This window comes from Myotis nattereri, assembly GCF_964212035.1.
Source record: "Myotis nattereri genome assembly, chromosome: 2".
Taxonomy (NCBI): Eukaryota; Metazoa; Chordata; class Mammalia; order Chiroptera; family Vespertilionidae; genus Myotis; species Myotis nattereri.
In genome coordinates this window covers 24,141,502-24,160,375 of record NC_138076.1, presented here as the reverse complement: position 1 = coordinate 24,160,375, position 18,874 = coordinate 24,141,502, and the positions used below count along the sequence as shown (strand labels likewise).

The following is an 18,874-nucleotide window of genomic DNA, read 5'->3' as shown; positions in this document are numbered from 1 at the left end:
GTTGATGAACAGTTGATAGGCAAGTAGTGCTTTGGGGCATATATATTGGTTATTATATAGCTCACTTTGAATTTGCTCGACTAATTTGTTGAAATAATTTCCAAAATTTGAAATTCTAGGTCTAAAGTATCCTAAATTTATATTTTTAGTCACAACTGTAGCTTTTTCATAATGTAGATACTCCTCATCAATCTATGTCCCAGCATTTGCTTAAGGGAGTAGAAACTGTACAAAAATCATTCAAAACAGAAAACATAGATATTAGTGTCTTTATTCTTTGATTGTGTGATATTGCAAAGAAATTATTTTCTGTCATTGGTCAACTCAATCATCATAAATTCTTAATCATTAATTGTTATTTGTATTATTTCATTTTCTTTCTCTTTTTTTCAGTTGCTTGGGCTGATTAGTGTTTTGTTACTGGTTTCTAAAAAGCTCCTTAAGACTAGAGATGTTAACCATTTGTCATGCATTGCAAATGAAATACCATGTTTTTTTGTTATTATTTTACTGCGGTATTTTATTTTTTGGTTAGACAAAAGTTGTGTACTAAAATATAATTATGTCTATTTTTTAAAAAGAAAAATAATTCAAGTTGCAATAGCATATAAAAGTGAAATACTTGGGACAAACTTAAACAAGGTTTTCAAAGCCTAGTACAGTGAACATGCAAAATATTGCTGAAAGAAATTACAGAAGACACAAATAAATGAAAAGTCCATGTCCATAAACGGAGGACATCATATTGTTAATATGTCACTACTTCCCAAAAGCATCTTAATATTCAATGCAGTCCCCACAACAATCACAACGGCATTTACTGGTAGAAGTAGAAATAAAAATAATCTCAAAATTCCTATGGAATCTCAAGAGACCATGAATAACAATTTGAAAAAAAGAACAAAGAAGAAGGACTCACTTTTACTGATTTCAAAAGATAGTACAAAGCTAACGCAATAAAAATGGTGTTATATTGACTTAAAGAAAAACCTATAAATCATTGAAATAGAATAGAGAGCCTAGAAATTAACCCTCATATATATATGTTCAAATGTCTATAAAAAGGCTACCAAGACCACAAAATGAGGAAAAGATAATCTGTTCAACAAGAATATCGAATGGAGAAAAGATAAGTCTCTTCAATAAGTGGTGATGGGAAAACTGAATACCCCATGGGAAAGAGTAAATTTGGATCCTTATATTATACCCTATGCAAAATGTAATTCAAAATGGATGAAAAATCTAAAGATAAGACCCAAAACTACAAAACAACTAGAATAAAACATACAGGAAAAGCTTTGTGACATATATTTTCTTGAATTTCTTGAATATAATTCCAAAAGCACCGGCAACAAAAGCAAAAATAGGCAAATGGGACTACATCCAACTTGAACTTTTTGTGTTTCCAAGGGCACAATCAATGAAGTGTAGAGAGAACCTACAGAATGGTAGAAATTATTTGTAAATCATGTATCTGATAAGAAATTAATATCCATACTTTGAAGAATTCCTACCACTTAACAACAAAAAGTTAAATAGGTCAATTAAAATAAGGACTAAAGATTTGAATAGACATTTCTCCAGAGATGATATACAAAAAGCCAAAATGCATATGAAAAGAAGCTCAATATCACTAATAATCATAATAATGCAAATCAAAACCACAATGAGATACCATCTCGTATCAATTAGGATGACTGCTATTTAAAAGCCCAGAATATGCCCCGGCTGGGTGGTTCATTTTTTTGGAGCAACATCCTATACACAAAAGGGTTGCAGGTTAGATTCTCAGTCAGGGAACACACCTAGATTTCAGGTTCAATCCCCAGGCTGCAACCAATTGATATTTTTCTCTCACATCTATGTTTCTCATTCTCTCTCTCTCTCTCTCTCTCTCTCTCTCTCTCTCTCTCTCTCTCCCTCCCTCCCTCCCTCCCTCTAGCTTCCTCCCTCCCTTTCTTCTTTCCTTCCTTCCTCTCTTTGACCTCATGTTCTGGGGTCAGGTGAGGATAAAAAACAACAGAAAATAACAAGTGTTGATGATGTGAACTGCTAGGATTATAAACTGGTGTAAACAGTATGATGTTTCATCAGATTATTAAAAATAGAATTACCATATGATACAGCAAAAACAGTTCTGGGTATATATCCAAAATAATTGAAATAGAAGAAGTATCTGCACTGCTATTTCACTGCAGTATTATTCACAATAGCCAAGCTATATAAACAACCTAAGTATCTATTGATAGATGGATAAAGAAAATGTTACACATACACACACCCACACATATGCATGCATACATACATACGTACATACATACATGGACTATTATTCAGCCATAAAAATAATTTAACCCTGCCTTTGGATAATGCTAAATGAAATAAACCAGACAAAGACAAATATTACATGATCTCCCTCATACATGGAATGTAAAAATGTCATACTCAGAAGCAGAGTACAATGGTGGTTGCCAGGAGCTAGGAGGTTTGGAAAATAGGGCCATGTTGCTCAAAGGGTACAAAGTTTCAGCTTTGCAAGATGAAAAGTTGTACAGATATGTTTCACACAATATAAATAAACTTAACATTACTGCACTGAATACTTAAAAATAGTTAAGATAACTATATTTTACTAGTATATGTATCTTACCATTATAAAAATCCTTTTAAAATTTCATCATTTGAGTTTCTAAATCCATTAAAAATCACTTTCTAAAATATGTCAAAACAGTATGGTTGATACACTGTATGTATTTTTCTTGAAGTATATATATTAACTTTCAAAAGGGTATGTAATTACTGAAGAAATAGGAATAAAATGCATACCAGAGCAATTGCTACAGCAAGCTTTCGATCGCATATCCTTCCATGATATGTTGCTCCCATGTAATTAGGATAATTCCTATAACTAAATAATAAAATTTTTCTTGAGAATAAGTGCATTTTAAATTATTAGTAACTCAATCACTTTTTTAAAAATATATTTTATTGAATTTATACAGAGAGGAAGGGAGAGGGATAGAGAGTTAGAAACATCGATGAGAGAGAAACATCAATCAGCTGCCTCCTGCACACCCCCAACTGGGGATGTGCCCGCAACCAAGGTACATGCCCTTGACCGGAATTGAACCTGGGACCTTTGAGTCCGTAGGCCGACATCTATCCACTGAGCCAAACCGATTAGGGCTCAATCACTTTTTAAGAATTGGATTCCTCAATAAAGCTATGGGTTTTTTTTATGTGAATATTACATATCAAGGCCAATGTGATTAATCATTTTTGTGTTGGGGTAGATAGTTTCTGCAAAGTTAGGTTCTAAGAGATGCTTCAACATTATTTGATGCACATCCCAGAATCCAGCAGTGGCTAATCCTTCCAAAAAATTAATCAACACTCTTGTCACTTCCGGGTGGATATAATGCTAAGATATAAAACTCAGGATAGCTTATTGCCATGATTTGCACATAGAAAAACCTTTAAAGTATATAAAAATGTTGGCTTGGAGTGCAAGTAGAGAGACAGAAAATGCTAAGAAAAAAAAAAAGAGAGGTAGGATGTACAAACTGTCATCATTCATTTTTATTCTTAGGGAATGTTGCTCCTGAATTCCCAAACCTGACCTTTGATTCACCTTGTTATCTGATGTTTTTATTTTGCATTTTGCCAACATTGTACTCATACACTATTTTTGGTCATTATGTATAAAATTTGGTATATACTGTTTATAGCTAATATATCAAATAATTTGATAAGCACTATTATCAATGCAAATAAGGAACTTACATCAACAAGAATGCCATATTATAGGACCTGTGAAGCAAATTGCTTTCTTTCCATGACACAAATCTTTGTAGTAGTTCATTAGCATCACCAGTACATAAAATCTTATTTTGATCTGACCAGATCTCCAAAGATGTTAACATAACAGTCAGTTTCAGCTGGGAAAACATCTGAAAACAGAAGACACATGATATACAGTTTAGACAATCAGAAATATATTATTACATCTCTATACAGAATGCTAGTATATTCAATTTACTGTAATTTGGGCATGAAACCCACTGCAAGTAAAACAGGTTGGTAGGACTATACTTTTATAACAATGTAAATTTTACTCATACAAATAATGTTATTGCATAAATGAGAATGTTTCTTATGGATCATAAAAACTTACAGTGTTGACAAGACCAAAGATATGGACAATTTTCTCAGTTGCACCGGCCACTTCAGAGCCCATATAACCATACTGAAAGACAAATTCTGTTTCTTAATTTCTGGTTAAAATTACTAAGTTACCACATTTCAATATATATAAAATATTACAATAAGTGCTTAAGTGAAAGGATAAAAGCATAAGATTAAGATTTATCAAATGCTTAAGTTTTAGGTATAAACCTATAGCATTTACATATTAGTCAATACCATTAAAATGATAGAGTTATGATTATCTTCCTGTTTACACATACAAAAATTAAGGGTCAAAATTTAAAATTCTTAAATTTAAGATACAAAAATTAAGGGTCAAAATTTAAGATTATAAATACTAAGGGTAAGAACCAGAACTCAAGTCTCTAGCTAAACCACTAAGTCTTTTGGTCTAACACAGAGCTCTGAGTACCATAATCGTGAAAAAAATTTAAGAATATACCCTCATTTAAGAGAACAAAATTAATATTTTCTCTGAAATCCTTCATATTGTATGTTCACACACATGTCTAAGTGTTTGTGAAAAGCACAAAAGTGGCAGTTTGAGATTTTCAATAATCTCCAGCAAGTCTGCAGAAGACTAGTGACAGAAAAGAAAATGCATTGGCCACAGGTCTCTGATAAAGACAAAAGGGAGTCTATGATTCTCTTCTCCTAGCTCATTGGAGATCGTTTGCACTTTGCTATTTATCTGTATATGACCTTTCTCAATAAACCACATTATAAATTTATACACTCCAGCATGTGTGTGGTATGGGTGAGGATGGACCTCTATGAGGCTAAACATGTGAAAAGCGACACAAAAGAAAAAATATATGATTATGGAAATGAGTCAATAATCACAAATTATCAATACCCCAAATGGCAACAACTATAAAAAAACCACTATGTGCAAATTCAAATTTAAAAACATCTTCATTATGAAGACATTACAATATTAAAAGTATGAAAATATGTACAAAAAATTATTAGATAAAAAGCAGATGCCATATAATACGACAGTTATATTAATACTATAATAGTTACATTATTATAAAAAAGCTTGAGGCAAAAAAATAAACATAATATTTATCAATATAATTGAACATTGATAAAATATTCAATTCATCAGAAAGAAGGAAGCATTCTAAACTTCATGGTAACTAATAACATAGCAAAAAAAATGTATAAAATAAACTTTAAGAGAATTATAAATAGAAATTAACTGTCATAGTAAAGGATATTAACATAGTTCCCTTAATCATTAAGAAATCTAGGCTGCCATGCAGTCATGATGGCCGGATGGGTAAATACTGTGCTCACTTCTTCCCACAATGACATCAAAATTACAACTAACTTACAGAACAGCCATCAAAGAGAATCTCCTGAAGACTAGCTGAACACAAGGCCTATGACTTAGGATAAAAAGGGGAAGCTACCACAAAAATGGTATGAGGACCAGAAATGCTGAAAAGGCTGCTCCCTAGTGATTCCCTGAAACCCACCCCAACAGACTCACACACCACACCCTGCCTGAATCTCTCCCAGCAGTTTTTCCGCATAAGCCACCTACTTTGGCTTATTCTGAAGACTTTCTTAAAATCTTTCAATGGTTCAAAACCCCAAAACAACCAGCAGCTGGTGTTGGACATGCCCTATGCCTCTTACTAAGAGCCCCAATCACATCTTCAGTTCACAGCCTGGCCACACCCGGGTACCTACAAGCATAGGCAGCAACCAACTTCAGATCACTTTGTAGATCCTATCAGGTGGCCCCAACAAAGCACAGGAAATGGCTGGCCTTAGCCTGCACAAGAGTCCCTCTCATGAGGCCCCAGAATTAACACACTCATGGCTGGCTTTAGACCACAGCAGAGCAAAACCAAACCAGCTCCAAAAAAAAACACCCCCAAAGGACAGACACAGCAGGCACTAGAGCCCTGCTATATCAAATCCTTTTTTGTGAGGACAGTCCCTGAACAACAGCTCATGTGCTGAGGTCACAACCTTTCCTCAAGGTCAGTCAACCTAAGGGTCAGTCCCACCCACTGACATTCCAACAGCAACTAAGGATTAACTTCAACAAGAGGGCACTCATAAACCTACAAAAATGAAACCCAGGAGCATCTGCCTCAGGTGAACATGGAGACTTGCCAGTGGGCATTCCAGGACATCTACTAGATAAGGCCAATCTGCTAAAATCAGGAGACATAGCTGATACACCTAAAACATAACACACACAGGAAGTCAGATAATTCAAGGAGGCAAGAAATATGTCCCAAAAGAAAAAAACAGAACAAAACTCCAGAGAAAGAACTAAACGAAATGGAGAAAAGCAATCCATCACATGAAGAGTACAAAACACTGGTATTAACGATGCTCAATGCCTTAGAGCAGGGGTCCTCAAACTTTTTAAACAGGGGGGCCAGTTCACTGTCCCTCAGACCGTTGGAGGGCCGGACTATAGTTTAAAAAAAACTATGAACAAATTCCTATGCACACTGCACATATCTTATTTTGAAGTAAAAAAACAAAACGGGAACAAATACAATATTTGTATTTGCATGTGGCCCACGGGCTGTAGTTTGAGGACCCCTGCCTTAGAGGAAGAATAGAGGAACTCAGTGATAATGTCAACAAATTTATTGGAAACAAAAAATGAATATAGAAAACATAAAAGAGAACCAGTGAGAAATGAAGAATATAATAACAAAAAATGAAGAGTACATTAGAGGGAAGGAACAAAAGATAAGGTGAAGTAGAAGATCAAAGCAATGATCTTTGCAGAAAACACACAATCAGAACAAAAAAATAGAAAAAAGGAAGAAAAGACAAAATTTTAAAAATAAGGATATATTAAGGGCCCTCTGAAACTACATCAGGCATACCAACATTCACACAATAGGGGTACCAGAGGTAAAAGAGTGAGAGCAATAATTGAAAAGTTTTTAGAAAAAAAAAAAAATGACAGAAAGTTTCCCTTATCTGGTAAAGAAAGTAGACATACAAATCCAGAAAGTACAGAGGTACCAAATAAGATGAACCCAAAAAAGGCCTATACCAATAAACATCATTATTAAAATACTAAATGTTAAAGTCAGAGTGAGAATTTTTAAAGCAGTGAGAGAAAATCAGGTACTTCTGACTATTAAGCTGATTACTGGACAAAAACTTTACAGGTCAAAGAGACTGACACAAAACATTTAGTTACAAAATACGAAGACCTACAACTAAGATTGCACTACCCAGTAAGGGTATTATTTAGAATCAAAGGAGAAATAAAGCTTTCCCTGACAAAGTTCATCACTTCTAAACAACTATTACAAAAAAAGTTATAGGGACATTTTTAAGAAGAATACACAAGATCATAAATATTAGACGTTAACAGCAAGAATCTTTTTAACCCATTGACATGGCAAGGAAAACTTTTATTTACTAAACATCTGCTCTTATTATCATCCTGCAGTGACCCTTCAAAAGCCCCATAGCACATTACCTCATCCCTAGCTCAGAAGGTCATATATACTGCAATCCCACTTTTTATCTCTGAAGCTCTCCTGAATGTAGGTCTCTAACTTTCCCACGTACATGAGGTTCAGCTACAATGTATGTATTGTTTGGTTATTTAGTTTTGCAACAGAAAGAAAATATAGGAAAGAAAAAAACTCTCTCAGACAAGGGCAAACATTTAGTAAAGGCAGTGGTTCAACCAATGTTAAAGCTCAAAGGTTAAAAATCCAAATTAGGAAAATCATGTGTAATCACACTAAGAAATTAAGGGGTGCACACAGCCACATATGGACAAAAGAATTACAAAATATTATAAGGACATACACTAGGAAAGGTGAGTGAAAATTGTAGATATTTCAGGATGTGTTCAACATCCTAATGAAGAGGCCACACAGTATTATTCCCACGTAGCAGCAACAACAATAAAAAATGTAAATGCCCCTCAAAGGGGATTAGCTCGTAAAATCAATTAAATTATATTAAATATATTGATTAGACAATATATTAAAATTAAATTGAAATAACACATTAATATGAGACAGCATAAACTCATTTACAAAATAGCATATATAAAGCAGAAGTACATGAATATATACATATATGTGTGTGTATTATTAAAAACAGGAAAACATGCAAATACTTTATCTCTTGGAAAAGAAAATTTTATTTTTTCTTCATTATTTTGTTCATCTATTCATTCCTGTTATTGTTTTTAAAAAAATTATTTAGAGACCAGAATATTTCCTATTGTGAAAAAAATATAGAACATTATGGCACTCATTGAGAGACCTGATGGAAAAATATATCAGTGGTAATGGACAAATTTGACATTTTAACTTCTAAGCTATATGGCTTTGTTAAAAATTTCCATAACTAAATGAATATTCTTATGAATAATTCTTCCCATCATTAACATGCAGAACTTCTACCAGGGAACCAAAGTGTTTATAAAGCATAAAATAATCTTATAAAAGAAAATAATAACACGGATCACCAAATGGGTAAAATGAAATGCCTTGTTTTAAAATGGAAATAAATTTAAGAAAGAAAATTTCACCACAATTGGGGGTAAATTCAGAAATATCTGCAGCTAGTTGTATTCCAACTAGAGGCCTGGTGCATGAATTTGTGCATGGGTGGAGTCCCTAGGCCTGGCCAGCGATCAGGGCCAATTGGGGCCATCTCACCCAGTCCCAATCGGGACCGGGCCAATCAGGGCCTGCCGGCCAGGGGGAAGGACAGGAGGAGGGACTGAAGGCTAGCTGGCCTAGGTTAGGGACCAAGGGAGGTTGGCCGGCTGCAGGAGGTTGGCTGCAGGAATGCACTGACCATCAGGCAGCAGCTTCTACTTTGAGTGTCTGCCCCCTCATGGTCAGTGTGCATCATAGTGACTGGTCGACCGGTCGTTCCGGTCATTCTGGTCATTTGGTCATAATGGTCATTTAGGCTTTTATATATATATATATATATATATATAGATGGATTATCGTGTATTGGAAGCCTTCCACACAAAAAATTATACATTCTTACTAGAATTCCATATTGATTTAGATATCAATGCCATAAATATTGGTATTGATATCTATTTCAATGAAGAGGCAACTGACATTTTGCTATGCCTTGTTGTACTGAGATATTTTGATCATGTTAAAATACCTCTGTGCTGCAAAAAAGAAAGGATGTTTCTTATTCCTTTTGTATTTAAACACAAAACAAAGATATGAGGAAATGTATCAATAATGCATACCAAGGCTTTATCCATAATGATTTGTATTTTCAAAGTTCTTTTCAATAGTACATCATCTGACTTTTTCTGTGAAACAGAGGACATGAGATAAATAAAACATTTTTTAAATTCTTATGTGGTTTGTAATTATGTACATTAGATATGTACACACAGAGAGGTATAGATAAATAAATATTGATACATAAAGATACAGATAACAGGAAAATAAAAGGACAGGTGCCAACTAAGTAAATAAGCAGGTGATATTCCAAACAAATATTTTAGGAACCAATCAGAAGCTTTTACTCTATATTTTTGATAATTAGAATCTTTTAAAAAAATTGTTGCTACAATGAGGGAGAAGCTATATTTCCTTTCTCTCACAACCCTCTTCTAGGATCCTGCTCCAACCTTCAAGCTAACAAACTCCCATCAACTTTCCCCCAAACATTGCCTCTATTTTAGCATCATTTTTATATTTTTAATTTTTATACTAACTTTATTGGGGTTTACACACAATAAAGTGCATCCATTTTAAGTATACAGGTTTATGTGTTGGTGTTAATATATACAGCCATGTAACCATTTCCATAAGTAAGACAAAGAATGTTGTCATTACCTTCTTCCAAGTCAATAGCCACACAGCTCAAGGAAACCAATGATATGCTGTTTTTCAATATAAGTTACAATGATCTATTCTAGAATTTCATATAAATGGAATCATATGGCATATACTCATTTCTATCTGGTTTCTTTCATTAAGCATTCATCCCTGTTGTGATTATTAATAATTCATTAGTTTTTTTCTAAGCAGTGTGCCATTGAAGATATACATTGCAACATGTTTATACATTTACCTGTTGATCATTTGATTGATATAGGCATTTTTGCTTTTATAGATAAAGCTGCTATAAATATTAATGTACAGGTCTTTGTGCAATGTTTTTCTTTCATTTTTCTTGGTACTTAGAAATGGAATACCTGAGTCGTATAGTAATTGTGGGTCTACAAAGTGGTATGAAAGTGCCAGATTGTTTGCTAAAGTCATTTCATCATTCTGCATTTTCACCAAGAATTAAGTATCAGTTTTTCCACATTCTTGCCTACATTTGGTCATGGTATAATTCTAGAACTGTTGAAAGATATGTTGTACATAAAGTACTTAAAAGAACATGTGGCACCTATGAGTCAGTGTGTGAATATAAAATTATATCAACATTGGCTTTAATTCGCTTTAAATTTTGCTTTTCCTATATTGTTTATATTTGTATTCATTCATATGAGCCACGTTTATTTCTTTCTGGTTATTGTTTAATACATGGAGTTCCTTCAACCAAACTTTTCTTTTTTTAATCCTCACTCGAGAATATTTTTCCATTGATTTTAGAGAAAGTGGAAGAGAGAGGGAAAGACAGAGAGAAACATCAATGTGAGAGAAACACATCAATTGGCTGTCTCCTGCACATGCCCTGACCAGGACCCAGGCTGGGGAGGAGCCTGCAACCTAGGTATGTGCCCTTGACAGAAATTGAACCTGGGACCTTTCGGTCCACAGGCCAACACTCTATCAAATTAGCCAAACTGGCTAGGGCAAGTCAAACTTTTATATATATACACATATATGCTAGTGGCCCGGTGCACAAAATTCATGCATGGAGTGGGGATGGTCCCCTCAACCCAGCCTGCACCCTCTCCAATCCAACTCCTGAGGATCAGGCCTAAACCAGCAATCAAGCAACCCTCTCACAATCTGGGACCGCTGGCTCATAACCACTCACCTGCCTGCCAGCCTGATCACTCCTAACTACCTCTGCCTGCTGGTCTGATTGCCCCTACTGCCCCCTCTGCCAGCCTTATTGCCCCTAACTGCCCCCCTGACAGCCTGATCATCCCTACCTGCCTCTGACTGCTGGTTTGATCACCCCCAACTACCCCCCCTCACTGGCCTGGTTGACCCCAACTGCCCCACCTGCCAGCCAGGTCACCCCATGCAGCCTGCTGCTCGGTCATTTGGTCGCCCCTCACTAATGCCCCTGCCGGCCGGGTCACCCCACACTGCCTGTTTGGTCATCCGTTCAGTTGCAATGGTCATTTAGGCTTTTATATAGATAAATTATTTCAGAGAAAGGGAGATAGAATCATCAATGATGAGAGAGTATCATTGAGAGTATCATTGATCTGCTGCCTTCTGCATGACACCTCCTGGGGATTGAGCCTGCAACATTGGCATGTGCCCTGACCAGGAATCAAACCCTCACCTCCTGGTTCATGGGTCAATGTTCAACCATTGAACACCACTCGCTAGGCAATCAAACCTTTCTTGAGCAAAGGGAGGAGATTAGTGACATATTATACTTTGGGTTATAGTATAAGAAATGGCCAATTATCCACAAATGATATTTGCTCCCTCTCCATGAGAAGAGATCAATGAGAAGCATCTGTCCTAGCTCATTTGTATAATGTGGAGACATTCTGTTTTCACTTTACTCCTGATTCACTTTAGATTCATGTAGTCTAGTGGAGGACCCTTAGGAACCTTGAGTCAAAGCCAGGAAGGGAATCAACCAGAATTTCATCCACCTTGGTCTCTGCACGAGCAAGACATGAGCCTTAGGTTACACCACTGAGAGTTGGACATTGTTTGCTTAAAAATTTAGGGGTACTTGACCTAACAAAGATTTTCATGAACAATACAGTGTGTGAGGGTAGGTACTTAGTTGTTCTTCCTTTTCACTTGGTTAAAAGTTCACTGTATTTAGCAATTATTCTTTGTAAAATCTCATTATGAGATAAGAATATTTATGTTTATCAATGGTTTGTTTTGCATATTAGGAAGGATTTTCCACAATAGGGAGGAAAGAACAGTTACAATAAAAAAAAATATAATTATGTAGTTCTGGCTGGATACAGAATTATAGACTGTAAATTACTTTGCTTCATTTTTTGAAAAAAAAATTATCCTTATTGTTGAAAGTATTACAGATGTCCCCTTTTTTCCCCATTGACTTCTAGCCCACACCCACTGTCCACCTCAGGCCTTCACCACACTATTGTCTTGTCCATGGGTTATACATATATGCATATAAATTCTTTGGTTAATCTCTTCCCACCCCCACCTTTCCTCTGAGATTCTACAGTCTATTCCATGCTTCTATGTCTCTGGATCTATTTTGTTCATCAGTTTATTTTGTTCTTTAGATTCCACATATGAGTGAGGTCATGTGATACCTGTTATTGTTGTCTGACTGGCTTATTTTGCTTAGCATAATACTCTTAAGGTCTCTCCATGCTGTCTCAAAGGATAAGAAATCCTTCTTTTTTACTGCTGCATAGTGTTCCATGGTGTAAATGAACCACAGCTTTTGATCCACTCATCTACAGATGGACACTTAGACTGTTTCCAGATCTTGGTTATTATGCTGCTATGAACATAGTGGTGCATACATTCTTTCTGATTGGTGTTTTGGGTTTCTTAGGATATATTCCTCAAAATGGGATCACTGGGTTGGGTGGATATTGCCTTTTAGCTTCCAATATGGCTGCTATGAAATTCATGCCATTCTGTATCTTATTAATGTATTAGAAAACAGATTCTTTATATCAGTAAAGAAACTCAAATAATTCTGAATATTTGTCTTAGATTATTTTCTGATTTATTCAACTCAATTTTCTCCAATATGATTGGAACTCCTACTGTAGCACCCAAATTTATATTTTAATTTAATTTCTTATCTGCCAAATTTCCAGATCATTTACTTATCTTTATACTTTACCTTTTGTGTTCTCACTGGAATTTTATCTTATGAACTTTAGGTTCACTGTACATTTTTATTATTATGCTTTTAATTTCTAAGAACTGTTATCTGCTGAATGTCATTTTTTACTCTGTTCTTTATTTTGTAGATGAAATATTTTATCTTACCTCTCTAAAGTCTAAGGACCTTTTCTATTTTATTACTCTGTAATTTTTAAATTCTCTGTATTTTATTATTCTCTGTATTATTCTGATGTATTTTTGGTGTCTCAACTTTTAATTTTTTATTTTTTTCATGTCTCTATTATTCATATTAAATTCTTCCATCATATGTCTGCTGCCTCTTCATATTAGGAATTGAGCATGTAACAGCTTATTCCAACATCTGTGACCACATATGGTGTTTAAGAGCTGTTGTCTTCATAGAGGATGATTTGTCTGGGTTGTAGTTTAGGAAAACCCTGCTTTCAATGTGGTCAATTTTGATTCTTTTGGCTGATGTGATTCACTACTGGAAAGGGATCTTCGATACATTCCAGGAATGTTTAAGTCTGGTTCCCAATATCAAGGACTCTAAGTTTAACTTAGTCACACTACTTTCAAATTAGTATTTCTCCTCTATTGTGACATACAATAGCACATTTGTGCCTGGTGTCCCAAAAGAAACAGCCTTCAATTATCTATCAGTCTACCACAGAGACAATTGATTAGGGGAAGATCACAGGATTTCTAAATACTTATTTAAACCAAGTCTCTTCATAGGTACGACTTTAAAGTCATTTCCTAAGGAATCTGGATATGTTATAGAAATGTTTGTGTAGAACTGCAGTATATATCAAGTTTTCTATAGCTTATCCGAATTGCCAGTTTAAGATTTAGCTTTTTGGAGCCTAAATCAGTTAGCTACCTCTGTTCTTCAACTTCCCATGTTATTACTACTCTTCTGTGCTGTTTGTGCTTATACATATATGCCATTAAAAAAAAAATAACCATTTTCACTTTATTGGGCTCTAAGGAAAGGACTTGGGTGAATACATGTGTCTAACATGCTTGTAACAGATAATCCCTTTCTTGCATTTTGTTTGATTTCTATTCCATTTTTCAGTTGTTGTTATAATGAAAGTGATCACCTTGTCTATAAATTTGTGTTCACTTTCATAAATGTAAAATGTGCCTAAAATATGGCTTTTATATTATTTTTGTTTCTGTTAAAAAATCTGTTATATTGAAAATGTTCACTTTATATGTGCTACTTACAGCACTAGTGCATGTGAAAATATGCTTAAACCTATAGATTTAAGCCTATCAAATTCAGAATGAAAAGCAACTATCGAGTTCCCCTGTGAAAGAACAAAATTCAAAAACACATGTCAGCACCTACATATCCCCATTCCTGCAGTGATAACCCTGGTTTCTTCTAGGTTCTGAAATTTTTGTCTGTATTTTATTTTATGATTGCACTTTGTTTTATATCTGAAACTTTCTAATTACTTCCAATTACCCTGTTCCAGTACATTAGAAAATATTTTAAATATTAACAGTAGCAGGAGCAATATTTTAAGTCTGTACATCTATATATATAAAAGCCTAAGCGACTGTCACAACCGAAACAACTGAACAGATGACCAAACAGCCTGTGTGAGGCGACCAGGCCGGGAGGGGGGCTAGTGAGGGACAACCAAACAACTGAGCAGCAGGCTGCATGGGGCCACAAGGCCAAGCAGTTAGGGGTGATTAGGAGGCAAGCAGGTGAGCAGTTAGGAGCTAATGGTCCCGGATTGTGAGAGGGATGTCTGACTGACTGCTGGTTTAGGCCCGAAACCTGTGGGATCAGGCCTAAATCTGCAGTTGGACATCCCCCAAGAGCTCCCGGATTGGAGAGGGTACAGGTGGGGCTGAGGGGACCCCCACCTCCATGCACAAATTTCATGCACTGGGCCTCTAGTAAATATATAAAAAAGTGTAACAGAGTATACATCAAAATAAATGCAGTGGATTGCACAACAACTTTTACCTCTAGGCAATAGCATTATAGTACATTCTTTCCTATTTATACATACCAGCATATTTAATATTTTAATCATTATTAACCAATATTATTTCATTTAAAATAATACATGTAAAATAATTTAATAAGTGGGAAAATGTATTGTCCTCTTAAGAGCAAAAAAAATTTTCTTTTAAAAGCAAGAAGAAACACATATGGTTAAATCATTTTTTATTTAAAATAATCTATACATTTATAAATCTACGTTTGTAAGTAGATATAGTCAAAGAATTGGACCAAAAATTTCAAAATTTTAAGATCATTATCTCTAGAAAATGATATGGAAAAGCATCTTGACTTTTTTCTACTTTTACATTTTCTATCAAAATAATACTATTTTACAAAGAAAAATATGTATTGGCAAGGAAAATATTGACAAAATTATAATTAGCAAATCTGAGTATCATTATGTTAGTAGGATGCAAATTCAGTATTTTATGCAAATTCATGCATAAAAATATTTGCAATTAGGGAAATATAAGGATGTTCATGTTTGCAATATGTGAGTTAATCTATTGCATTTCTAATTTTTATATGAATAAACATATTCCTATTAATATGTTAATAAATATTCATATAGCATTAAAAATAAATATTTTACACGAGGTTTTAATATAATTAATATCAATTTAAATTTGTTCTCCAAGTATAACAAATTTCAATGTGAATATGTTTATCAAAAGTAGCAAAAATGAAGATTCCAAAAAATGTTTGCTTACTTCTGACTTCTCCAGAATCCTGTAGGCCTCATCTCCCAAATGAATCATAGAATAATTGTCTTGTAAGGGGAGAAAATCAGCTTTATTCTTTATTTGATAAAGCATATGCTCATACTTAGCTGAGGATTCCAATGGTTCAATTCCATAACTGATATTCTCAAACTGCAATAATCCCCTGACATAAAAAAGTATAATAGTAATTAATATAGATTTCCCAGAGAAATGCATATCAATACTAAATAAAAACATTTTATAGAAATTTGACAGTGATATTTATGGTCTAATTTAGTCAAATAATCATCCCATTTTACTCGAATTCACTTTCAACCCCATTTATATAACCTGTCTATTATGGCTATTATAAGTCACTGAGTTCTAGTATGGCTAATAAATATGAGTATTCTTTATACTAGTACATTTTTCCTGAATACATTTTATGACTATAAGCCTAGGATAGAGACAACAAAATATAAGAGGAGGATGAGGAAAAGAAACTATATGTGAAGAAACACAATCAAAGCCTATATTTTCTTTGCTTTCACTCTATCACTCAAGGAATTTGGAAAAATTAAAGCGTTATAAAGATGGTCAATCATGCACATCTCTGGAATTTGCCATTACCTGAGTCCAGAACAGGTGCTAAGTGTCACCACTGAAAATGGAATCTCTGCAGCATATCCTTGATAAAAGCAATGCCCCTAAACAGGAGTACATAAAGGTACATTGATTTGTAAATAAAATTTGGTGGAGAGTTTTATTCCCATATTGTTTTTTAATCCTCACATGATGATATTTTTCCATTTATTTTTAGAGAGATTCGAAGGGAGAGGGAGAGAGAAAGAGAGAGAAGCATCTATGTGAGAGAGAAACATTAATTGGTTGCCTCCCATATGTGCCCTGACCAGGACCAGAGATCAAGCCTGAAACCTAGGTAGGTGCCCTTAACCGGAATCAAACCTGGGATCCTTCAGTCTGCTAGTTGATGCTCTTTCCACTGAGCAAAACCGGGCTAGGGCTAAAGTTTTGGGTTTTAAACTTACTTCCTAGATCAGGGGTCCTCAAACTTTTTAAACAGGGGGCCAGTTCACTGTCCCTCAGACCGTTGGAGGGCCAGACTACAGTTTAAAAAAAAAAACTATGAACAAATTCCTATGCAGACAGAAGTGGCAAAAACACCCGGAGGGCTGGATAAATGTTTTCGGCGGGCCGCATGTGACCCGCGGGCTATAGTTTGAGGACCCCTGTCCTAGATAATATAAAATGTGCAGATTTCTGAATTAACCAATGCTATTCACCAGATATCCCATTTCCTTTTGGTCTACCTTCAGTTTCTTCTTCTTAACACTCTTCTGCCTATTTTTGCTATAATTCCAACTTCTATAATTTTGACAGAACCTTTTAGAATTGAAACATGTATAAAGAGCTTTCCAGACTAGAAAAACCTAAAGGAGTTTGCCACCACCAAACCGGTATTACATGAAACGTATAATAAGAAGAAGAAGAAGAAAAAAAGATAAAAATATGAACATTAATATGGCAATAAATACATATCTATCAACCATCAAATCTAAAAAATAAAATAAACAAAACAAGCAGAACAGAAATAGAAAAAAAGAATAAATCCTAATGCAATCTGTAAGATTTAATTGATAGTAATACATTAGTATTGGCTAATAAATTGTAATCCAAAAAGCATACTAATACAAGATGTTAGTAATAGGGTAACTAAGAAGTTGGGGTGTGCAGGGAAGCTTTCTCTACTTTCCATTTTATCTTACGTAAAGCTAAATATGCTGAAAAGAAATAAGGTCTATTAACATTTTAAAAGATATTATTGAGGAAATAAAAAGAAAAGCAATGGATTAGATGAAATGATTCACAAAACATATATTTTATTTCATTTATTTATTAATTTGAATTTTATTTTTCAATTACAGTTTACATTATTATTTTGTATTAATATCTGTACAGCATAGTAGTTATACTTTACAATGTGGAGGTTCCTCATAAAGTTAAATGTAAAATAAACATAATGATCCAAAGATTTCAGTGCTAAGCATGTACCCAAGAAATAAAGCATGTTTTCCAATAAGAATGCGAACACAAATACTTATAACAAAACCAGTCTAAATAAGTAAAAATATAAATAAATACATCCTTGACAGAAGCTTTCTTATCTTTCCTATCTCAGCTGCATTTCTTATATGCATGGTCTGTAACTGCTAATTTCATGTAATTGACAACTTCATTTGACTTCTAAATTAACCAAAAGTACATTAATTGACATTTCATCAAATTTTTGTCATTAATTTTTCACCTTATTGATAGTCCTTAGTTCAAACTCTCATCCCCAAGGACTTTCATAGCAACAGTCTTCTCAGGTTCTCCCCCAATATTCTCTTTCGGTAAATACTCCCTTCTCTTCCCTTAAAAGCCTAGTGATGTCTAGAATCAGTCCTATTCCTTTGTTAATCTTGTGCTATTAAAAGTTTAGAAGCATCCCATTCTCTCCTATGTATTTCCTTATGCATTTTAAGTTCCCATTCATACATCTCCATCAGTAACCATTTGATTTTCCTCAAAAATACAGTGAACCACCATCTCCCACCCACTGCCAGCAGCTGAACACACCCTGCTCCATGCCAAGCAACAGCTGCAGCTACCTCCACCAGCCCTGGTGCCAGCAGCCATTGTAGCTACAAGCCCTTCATAAAGTATAAGGTTTTCCAAACTCTACACAGCAGCAGGGGGCAATTCAGACTCTCAGCTCCTGGCCCTGCACCCAGTTAGAGAAAATGATCCTCATGAGAGATTTCCCACTTAGGATCTTCCTTAACCAAGAGACACTAGCAAAGTTAACGTAGAAACAGCTGGCATCCTGTGGCTGAAGAAGAGTCAGAGGAAATGCTCTCCCTCCCATGGGTTCTTCACCA

The 18,874-nt window shown here is 34.7% G+C and overlaps 1 protein-coding gene across 1 annotated transcript in view; it reads right to left on the bottom strand.

The window, feature by feature from the left end:
- The window catches only part of LOC308512644 (A disintegrin and metallopeptidase domain 3-like), a gene marked incomplete at both ends in the record, with an annotated part of 70,835 nt that overhangs the window by 36,882 nt on the left and 15,079 nt on the right, over window positions 1-18,874 (bottom strand). The window contains 6 exons of the mRNA XM_081082245.1: window positions 2,827-2,908; window positions 3,784-3,950; window positions 4,175-4,246; window positions 9,443-9,508; window positions 15,942-16,116; window positions 16,563-16,639. Coding sequence (XP_080938371.1) covers window positions 2,827-2,908; window positions 3,784-3,950; window positions 4,175-4,246; window positions 9,443-9,508; window positions 15,942-16,116; window positions 16,563-16,639 — 639 coding nt within the window. The remainder of the gene's footprint in view (window positions 1-2,826; window positions 2,909-3,783; window positions 3,951-4,174; window positions 4,247-9,442; window positions 9,509-15,941; window positions 16,117-16,562; window positions 16,640-18,874) is intronic.